This window comes from Chironomus tepperi, unplaced genomic scaffold (genome assembly GCF_022539635.2).
Source record: "Chironomus tepperi strain 1889 unplaced genomic scaffold, CSIRO-AGI_Ctep_v1 contig_37, whole genome shotgun sequence".
NCBI classification, from domain to species: Eukaryota; Metazoa; Arthropoda; class Insecta; order Diptera; family Chironomidae; genus Chironomus; species Chironomus tepperi.
The window spans coordinates 336,805-347,289 of NW_027226159.1; the positions used below are offsets into that span (position 1 = coordinate 336,805).

A 10,485-nucleotide genomic window follows, 5' to 3' on the forward strand; every position below is an offset into this window, starting at 1 on the left:
CAGCTCGTCTTTAGCTTCAGCTCTTCAGTTTTAGCTTCAGCTCAGCTTCTGTTCTGCTTTACCCTCAAAATGAACTGTTTGACCTTAAAACTGCGCTCTAGTCACTTACTCAAAGTCATTCCCAACATGTCACATTATGGGATTTTTGACTCATTAATGACTTAAAAAGAAAAGTGCTCGAGAAAATCTGCACAATTAAAGGCACACATAATAGAAACAAGAAGGAGGTGGACATCAAAAAAAAAGTAAATCTTGATGGACTTAATTAAATATTCATCGTTGCATCTCTCGTCCCGGCAAAAATCCCGTAGGGATGAATGGCATTTAATAGAGCTTTTGTGTAAATTTATTTTTATGACGACTATTTGCTGGACTGCACCATATGAAGATTCCGTCGGTCAGATACCAATAAATTAATGCTCCTATTCACTTTAGCTGATTTATGAGTTCTGAGAAATTATGGAAATTTATTTCATCTTGTGCTATTGGACGGATGGAGGACAAAGAGATGCGACAGTAAAAGATGAATGCTTTGTGATGTCCGCATTTAACAACAAAAGACTACTCACTGGTTTTATGGTCATTTAATTAATTTAAAAATGAATTTTTTATTGCTAATGCACAAGAATTCTTATAGTGTCACTGTTTAGAGTCATTAAAATGCTTTTAAGTCATTGAGAGGTTCTTTTGGGGAATTCAGAGGCTGTTTAAGTCTTAATAATTGTTAGGTTTGATAATTTTTGGCTATAAATTAAACAAATATAGTCGAAAGTGTAATCAAAAAAATCGATTTAAATTCTGAGGATGTACTGCAGGGGTGGACAACCTTTTATTTTTTGAGGCACTCCTTGGCGGTAAGGTTCGACCGAAACTTCACACAGCATGCGGTTCATGCATTTCTTCTCTCAAAAAATCGATTTTAATTATAAGGATGTGCAGCAGGGGTGGTCAACCTTTTGGTTGGGGAACCAAATTGTATCTGCACATGGTATACGGTTCATGGCATTTATTAGCATGCAATGACTAGTATCTAATGCCTATAGTGACTAAAGACAGTTGTGTGACGTGACACAAGGTTGTCCACCACTGATGCCTAAAAATCAGATACGACATTGTGGAAATTAACATTATTCCATCGAAATTGTCTCCATAATAGCCAGTAAAGTGTCAAAAGACACTAATGTGCCGCAGCACAAAGGTTGCCCACCCCTGATGTGCAGCAATCAGACACGATATTGTGGAAATTAACATGATTAAATCGAAATTGTATTTATAATAGCCAGTAAAGTGCCTAAAGACAGTATTGTGCCGCGGCACAAAGGTTGCCCACCACTGACGCACAGCAATCAGATACGACATTGTGGAAATTAACATTATTCCATCGAAATTGTCTCCATAATAGCCAGTCATAACATTTTATCATAACCCATCAATTACAATGTCAATTAAAGCCTCTTACATGAATATGAAAATGAGTTAATTATAGCATAATAAAGTCCCATTAATTGATGTACCTTGTGTGTTTATATATCGCAAGGTTACATCCTTCACTTTCTACACTTGCAGTCATTTATTAATTGTCTTTTTTTTTCTTATCATAGTCATTTTTCGGCCGTACGTACAACAACTTATCATCAATATCGGAATGTAAAAACAACGGCGAATGTGTGATTAACAAAAAGAATCGTACAGCATGTAAAGCATGTCGTCTTCGAAAGTGTCTACTAGTTGGTATGTCCAAAAGTGGCTCACGATACGGTAGACGATCAAACTGGTTCAAAATTCATTGTCTACTTCAGGAGCAACAAAATAAAGTCAATCATAATAATAACAATAATATAAGCAGCAATAGCAATAATAATAATCATGTCTTACAAAATGAAAATAGCAATAATAGCAATAATAATAATACATCGATAACAAATCAACCAGCGATTCTACCAAATGACTTTATATCGTCGCATTTCCTAGCGAATTTATACAGCAATTACAACAATAATAATAATAATAACAATAACATGATTAAAGGTCAAGACATCATCAAACGAGTAAGTTCACCAAGTGATTCCGGTGCATCGTCAGCCGAACTTGATGAGACGAGTATCAAATTTAATAATAACAATATAGCCAAAAGTAAAAACCTTAATTCACTTAAGCCACGTTCCGATAGCCTTAGTAGTGAAAAACGTGAGAAAACCAACTCGTCGCCAAGTGATGGCTACATTAGTCCAATAATAAGTAATCGTAACTTGAAACCATCACCAATTGCACCATTCCTGCCATTCTCTATACATCATCATGGATTACCGACGGCTATGTCACCGAGGACGCCAACTGCACAAGAAATATTTATGCTATCATTACCACAAATATCATTGACACCGTCGCCACTCCAGAAGCTACATAATAATTATGCTGATAGTGAGCAAAACGAGCCAATTGATTTATCAATAAAGTCGTCATCTAGTAAACGATCACGTGATAGTAATGATAATGATGATAATCATGGTAATAGAAAAGCAATTCGATCATCAACACCTGATTTACATCATGAGGCAGCTGCAGCGGCACCGAAGACAGTTCCTTTAGATTTAACGCTTGTAAGATCTGGATAATTTTTTATTGATGTAGACCACACATTATGTGATGGATGGGTGTTGTGGGGATACACTAAGATGGATGGATGTAAATTGACAAATTTTTAAGGAAGTATGCTTCCTTATGGACCACATAAGGGCCATAGATCCAACCCATATCCATCCACCTAAGTGTATCCCAGTGTTGCAAAACAGACACCTGTGATAGGCGGAACAAAAGCTGACATAAGCGAAAACCGTACAAATTCTTGATAATTTGAATGTTTTTCTTAGAAAGCCGTACAAATTCTTGATAATTTGAATGCTTTTCTTAGAAAACCGTACAAATTCTTGATAATTTGAATGGCTTTTTTTTTCTTACAAAACCTGATAAATTATCAAGAATTTGTACGGTTTTTTGCTTGTCACAGGCCCCTGTTTTTCAACTCTGGTATACACTAAGGTGGATGGGTTTTCTATAGACTTTGTGACTCTATGTGATCCCTAAGGTCACAAACTTCCTTAAAAAATTGTCAATACATACCCTAATTATCCATCTACCTCAGTGAATCATCCCAACTCCAACTTAGTCTTAAACTCTCATTAAAATTATATTTTTTTGTACTACGCATTTCAATTGTCTTGTAGAAAATTTTAAGGCTGAGAGTTTCACGAAATTACTAGTTTATGAAATCGAAGAATTCATTCAGTTTTTGTAGATGATTGATGCACATGTTAAGACACACGTACTTGGTAGTGAGTAATTTCTCAATGAAAGAGGTTGCTGAAAATGTTGTAAAATTTTTTTTTGAGAATTTCATTGAGATTTGTGATTTTGAGGAAGAAGATTAAGGTGATGTGATGGGATTGAGGGAGGTCATTGAACTAGAGGAAAGGTAGAATTGGGTTTGAGGTTGCTTTTTGTGATTTGTCAAATAAAATTAAGCTAATCGGCAGTTTCTGGGAATGTTTTGCCGAAATTCCGATCCCGGAAGAATTTCGGGATATGGACGGGACAGAAACGAGAGTGGGACGGGACTTTCCAGGAAGTTCCCGGTCACGATATCGAGAAAGTATATTTCTAGAGATAACTATTGCATCCAGATCAGTGTTGCCTAAACTCGTTGGTATCATTGCACACCTTGGTGGTTAAGCACGACTTAAAATACACCCGGCATGCGGTTTATGCAATTTTCATCCAATTTTGACGGCACACATTGTGTTCCGTTGCTTTTTAAGACTGCACTGATCTAGATGAACTTCCAAAAAAGCACATGACATGGAAAATCACTGATAATACGTGCTTCGTTTAGCGTGTTTTTGGTTTCCGGCCATATTCGGTGAATTTCGGTCACAGAGTCTTAGAGTCTCAGAGTCTGAGAGATTCAGACAAGAGTCAAGTCGGTCTTGAGCTGAGTTTTCGATCATTTACACGCCATGTGTCTTCAGGGACTAATCGTCCTTAGAACTAGACATACAATTAGTCAAATGAATACTTGTCCAGTAGGGGTTGATCAGGGAGTTCATTTAATAAGCAACAGAGTATTGTTAGCTGCTGATGAGAGTCGAACCCTTGTCTTTTAATTGGCTTCATCATGAATACCATAAATTGTTTCCAAATCCGATCTCACGCCGACATGACTCTAATTTAGTAGATTTAAACAGAATCAGACACCATGCCAGAATCAAGCAGTTCTGATGCCGTATTCTAAATCGATTAACCAACCAGTGCTATCCTAGCATTCACCAAACATCCACATAATAACCTTTAAGTGTTAATATACCTTTATATACTCCAACAGTTCAATTTCAACTTTACAACCACACCACAAATTCAATTAGATCTCTTCAAACATTCCATATCCATAAGTAGCTAATCCATTTCATGACCTCGGTACATAAAGCAAAAAAAAACTCATCTCATTCTCATTTCCAGCTCATTCTTAATTAAATTAATATTTTTTTTTTGTGCCTATAACAGCAGATAAACGAATGAGCTACAGATTTAATGTATTTTAGATTACTCTTTTTTTTTGCCTGCTTGCTTGCCTCAACCTCATCGGCCTTTCTTCGTACCATAATCATTGTGCCCTGTTGTGCTTCATTTGCTCTTCTTTCTCTTATTGTGTGTGGTTTTTGCGCCTTCGTTACGCTTTTTATTCATTTATGTCCATTGTTTGTTGTCTATAGACATGTGTAGTGAATTACTTACTTACTTACTGCCCCAGCATCTCTCTATGTCTAGCACACAATATATATTATAATTTCATCATAAAATAATATTAATAATATGTATAGTTTAGCCGCTAAATTGTTAAATCTCGTGAAAAAATTATTACAACCGAGCACAAAACTCATTCATTCAATGAATGGAATGGCAAATGGGCAATGATAGCCTTTTAATAAATGTAAAATGGTACACGCAAATGTAATTGAACATGAAAAAAGTTTTTTTTTTTTGAAATTATATAGAGCCAGTTTAATGTTTAGTCAATAGTCATAATGATGATAGTATGAAAAATAAATTAAAAGAAATTGTGAATGGAATGGATTGGTGGAAGGGGGAATTGAGGATTGAGGACGGTGGGATGTTGAAAGTTGCTCTTGTGAAGTATGTAATTTTTAGCAATTTTTGGCAAATTTGTATGAAATCTTATACTTCACAAGAATAAATTTTAGGCAATTTTGTATAAAATTTTATACTTCACAAGAATTAATTTTAGGCAATTTTGTATGAAATCTTATACTTTACAAGAGTCATTTTTGATCAATTTTTAGCAATTTTGTATGAAATCTTATACTTCACAAGAATCAATTTTGCTCAATTTTTGGAAATTTGGTATGAAATCTTATACTTCACAAGAATCAATTTTTCGAATTTTGTATGAAATTTTATACTTCACAAGAATCAATTTTTGGCAATTTTGTATGAAATTTTGTATGAAATCTTATACTTCACAAGAGCAATCAACCCGACAAAATGACAAAAATTAACCTCAAAACCCATCAAAATCAGCACTTTTAAAAAACTTAATTTCTTCCTTCAAGACATAAAAAAAAAATCTTCTACTTTGACACAAAAGCAGCAACTAAAAAACTTTTTAAAGTTGAAATAATGGTAAAACATAAAAGAAACGAAATTGTATCGTTTATATCATTAAATAGTAATTGAAATACTCTCTCGTAAGTGCTTTACATTTACTAATGACTGGATTGCGTCTGATTAGGTTCATCAAGCATCAAATTCCATAATCATTTCAATTATTTTACAATTGTACATAATAGGAACAGTTTTGCTAGCTTTTATAATGAAAATCGGTGTTCTTAGTGCAGGGGTGGGCAACCTGTGTGATTCGGGACATTTGAAATGGTTGGAACCATATACCGTGTACGGTTTCGGTCGACGGTCATCACCAAGGTTGCCCACCACTGCATTAGACCCCCGAATTAAAAATTTATCATACTTAGGATTAAAATTGATTATTTTTAAATTAATTTAATAAAAGAAAAATTTTATTACAATATTTTTTTGTTGTGAATTTTCGAGTGAACTGATGTGCCAGTATTTTTTTTTATAGTAAATCGTACTTGATAAATTATTATTTGTGTTTAAAACTCATTGTTAAGGTGCCAGTTGACCTTTTAAAAAATACTTATTTAAGTTAAATATTTTATAAAGATTAATTTATAACAGTTTTTGATGAATTATTTTTTAAATTATTATAAGATATCCCAAAAGTACTTTTTGAGTATTATTCTGAACATTCCGCAGCATTTGATTGACTTTTGAATCAAGTTTTTTGACAATTTAACTCAGAATTTTTATTAAAATTTTTTTTTTATTTTATTAAAAATTCATGAAAATATATAAAGAAATTCATCAGGATATGATCATGTATACATTCCATAAATAAACACAAATTCTATGCAGAAATAGCTTAAGTCCATTCCATACCTTTAACTAGACATAATTTACCAATCAATAATTTTATTTTTTAATTTTTGTTTGTTTGTTTTTTTTGCTTTTTGTATCGTGATTTTTTATTATTTATAGTCTATAGATAGATTAATTGAGTATTATGTACTAAGATGAAACATTCTTTAAATAATTAAGTGATTTTTTTTGATAAGAAATAAAAGAAAAAATTGTAAAAGAAGATAAAAAACTATTTATTGTATTTTTTTACATGAAAAATAAGATAAAATGAAATAAAATATTCCTTAAGAAAAATTTCATTAAAATGTTTTTGTGTACTTGGAAGGGCTTAATTGGAATTGTTTTAGTTTCAGGTTAGAGTTTTGTTAAATATTCTGGTTCAAAAGCCTGATATTATGCAAGGGCACATTTTCCCTACAGTTTCACGCTTTTTTTCACGAACTATAAGTAATCAGCGGTTCCTCACCGGATTCTAGTTCATTCAAAAATTAAATGTCTGTTTTTAACGTTTTAGATACGCAGGCTTGATGTTTTTTTTTCAAATCTTATCTCGAGTGACATAAACCAAATAGGTTTCATGGTCTATGAATACTTATCATTGTCGAATGTGTGTTTAAAAATCTTTTTCGTTTCCAGAAGTTTTGCATCATTTCCGCATCTAAGTAAAAGTATTGCAGATTAAGAACATAAATTGACAAACGAGGAATCCAGCTGTATACTAATTAGGAGCTTGCTTAATGCCATCGACATTTACCACAATTAACAAGTACTTAGCAGATTAAGTCATGTGAGCTTGTGACGTTTTTCAGAAGGTTGCAATATTACATTTAGGAGCAAACTATTTAGAATGTTGAAAAATGCGAATCCAGGCAATTATGACTCTAACCTTGGACAAACATCGGTCAAATCAGACCTAAATTCAGTATTCAGCCTCCTTATTATTCACATTTTCACCTGATTAAATGAGGATCAAGACATACATAATAACAGCTTCAGACAACATTAAATTGAGGTACAAATCTAGAACGAATCAGGAATTTGTAGTTTAACATATAAAAAATGAAAAGAAAGATCCAGAATTACCTAATGAATAGGATATTGATAGCACTTACTTGTAAGTATTGCTTAATTCCGACAGAAAATTGTAACATACGTCCCACATTTTTAGGAAGCATCAGAGCATTATGACCGATTAAGGACAAAATTTGGACAAATTCATAAATGACCGATTTGAAGTTCCATGAATAAATCAATTCCATCAAGTAATTGAGATCCTTGCATAAATTCCCCACAAATAGTTCCCATGAACTTCAACAAATAATAATAATGTTCTACAGATAATTCAATTAAAAAACAAGATAAAAGTAAATAGCAATATGAAAAAATATTTTTGATAAAGCAACAAGCAAGACAGAAACGAAATTGAGTAATAAGGAGGAAAAAAAAAAAAAAAAAAGATAAAGTTTATCTTCGATGCCGTAAAAGTTGTTATTTTATTTTATCTATTTTCATTTCCCACATTCTCACATTTTAATTTAATAGCTATAATAATATTTAATTAAATTATCCTTGCAGCAAAACCAATTAATGCCAGTTTATAAATCTCTCATGCATTGCAATTGGCAATTGTAGATGCTGGATATGAATACAGAGTTGTATTGAGTTGCAATGATTGTGAGAAAAATAACTATACATAATATTGATTATTAATTAGATCGACTTCATGTCTAGCCGTCATGTAACGCCTCTGCGAATCAATTTATCGCCGCTGCTTGCTGTTGTTGCTGTTGAGTGTAATTCAGTAACATGCAAATAGATTGTTTATTTACTTAAGCAGCTGAACACAACAAGAACATTTTTTATTTGAAAAAGTACCAAGTTGGGGAGTTATTGAGTGTGGTTGGAGACTAAGGCGCATTTTTATTTCAGATTGCGGATTTACTTGTCGAAATTTATTCAATAAACAGAAGTGCTCAAACTTTTATTATTCACGACATAACTCAGTGATAAGCCTCGACCGAAACCGAACATGATGTACGGTTCATGACATTACCAAGAATTCATGGCTAGTGTGCCGTGACACACAGGTTGCCCATCACTGCCATAGAGGGACAACCAGACGGCTTAACTAGTCAATATGAATGTACGAGAACAGAACAACATGTTTTTAGGCCCCTATGTGCCTGTATTTACAATAAGACTCTAAGTGACCCTTGTGGCAGTATGAAGACTGAATCCGACCCATTCCTAAGGTATAAAGTGCTTTTTTCTGCATTGTGTCGCTCGGGGTAGTTACAGAGCCAACCTATTGCATCCGGATGGCATTAGATAAACAATCAAGTTGTCGACTTGGACAATGAAGGGTATCATTGCATATATAGGCATATCATTGTAATTCCTACACATTCTACTACATAGAGTAACACACAGTGGTAACTCATGGTCCCTCAGTGGTAGCTCATGGTGCCTCAGTGGTAGCTCATGGTGCCTTAGTTGTAGCTCATGGTGCCTCAGTGGTTGCTCATGGTGCCTCAGTGGTTGCTCATGGTGCCTCAGTGGTAGCTCATGGTGCCTTAGTTGTAGCTCATGGTGCCTCAGTGGTTGCTCATGGTCCCTCAGTGGTAGCTCATGGTGCCTCAGTGGTAGCTCATGGTGCCTTAGTTGTAGCTCATGGTGCCTCAGTGGTTGCTCATGGTGCCTCAGTGGTTGCTCATGGTGCCTCAGTTTTAGCTCATGGACCCTTAGTGGCAGCTCATGTTCCCCCTGTAGTACTCAGTGGTCATTCAATGGTACCCTACTACCATAATTCAGTCCTAGCTCACATTCTCATCCAGTGATGGGCAACCTTATATTTCACACCATTGTTCCGCGATATATAGGTTGCTCACTGTTCAAACCCTTCCTAAACTCCCTTCTTTTCTAGGATGTTAGCGGATAAGTGACCCACAACTTCAAACAGCACGATGAGTCTTACCGTCAATGCATTAACGTAGCAGCACCATGAAGTCAACAATATGCTGCTCAGGAACTATTCTTTTAATTCAGCTGTAACTCAACAAATCAAGATCTCTGCCACTTACCCGTCCAAACTGCACATCACACACCATAAATCTCCTCAAAACAGCAGCTAAAAATAGAATTGCAATTTACAGATAGAGAAGGAGAAAAAAAAAAAGGCATCAACAAACAAGTAAGCGGCAATAAGAGGGTAGAGAGAATGGAAATTGCATAAATTAAATGACTTTTTTTTGTGCGAGATAATCTCGATGTAAATTATTAGAGTGCTAAATATTTAACTTCAAGATATTATTTTTCCTCCTTTTTATTCAGCTTCTCTTCTGTTGTCTGTTATCTCAAATTGTTGCTTGTTGTTACTTCTTCCTTTTTTTGTTGTTGTTGATGTTGCTTTGACTTTATGGAAAATATGCAAAAATGTAATCATTTTAGATGTAAGTGAGGTTAGAGGAGGTTGGATTGGTTGTGTAATGAATTGGCAGGTCTTCATTTGGAGGAAGCCTTCTTTCTTGTGGGGGTCAGTTTCTATAGATGCCAGCTTCTGTCCTGTTTACCTTTTGTTACATTCTTTGTAGATATTGATTTCGGGAGTGATCGGTTGTAAGCCTTACCATCCCTAGTCTGATTGTGGGACTGCCACCCTTCAGACAAGGTGGTTTGGATAGGCTTTTACTCTATCCTTTAATGTACATATCCCGGCACATAGCTCGGTCGCCAGCGGTGTATTTAGCGATATCAGGGAATACCAAGAGAAGGAAAACACTTGACGTGTGGTTAGCTTCGGAGTCAGACTTCGGCTTCCCCAATTCTCCAGGCCAGCTTCTATGGAGCCTGCTAATTAATAAATGATAGAGGAATTCTTCGACATTCCTCGCGATCTCTTGCCATCCACAAAGTCTGCAGTTGTTCCTTAAGTTGTACTGTTACTATATCTGCATCCTGAAATAACAGATAAAG

At 34.6% G+C, this 10,485-nt stretch overlaps 1 protein-coding gene across 1 annotated transcript in view; it reads left to right on the forward strand.

Moving 5' to 3' along the window:
- LOC139098704 (protein embryonic gonad-like) overlaps window positions 1-2,727 on the forward strand; it is a 48,140-nt gene extending 45,413 nt beyond the window's left edge. Inside the window, exon 2 of the mRNA XM_070650970.1 lies at window positions 1,602-2,727. Within this exon, the coding sequence (XP_070507071.1) occupies window positions 1,602-2,615 (1,014 nt within the window). The 3' untranslated portion in view covers window positions 2,616-2,727. The remainder of the gene's footprint in view (window positions 1-1,601) is intronic.
- Window positions 2,728-10,485: the final 7,758 nt, after the last annotated feature.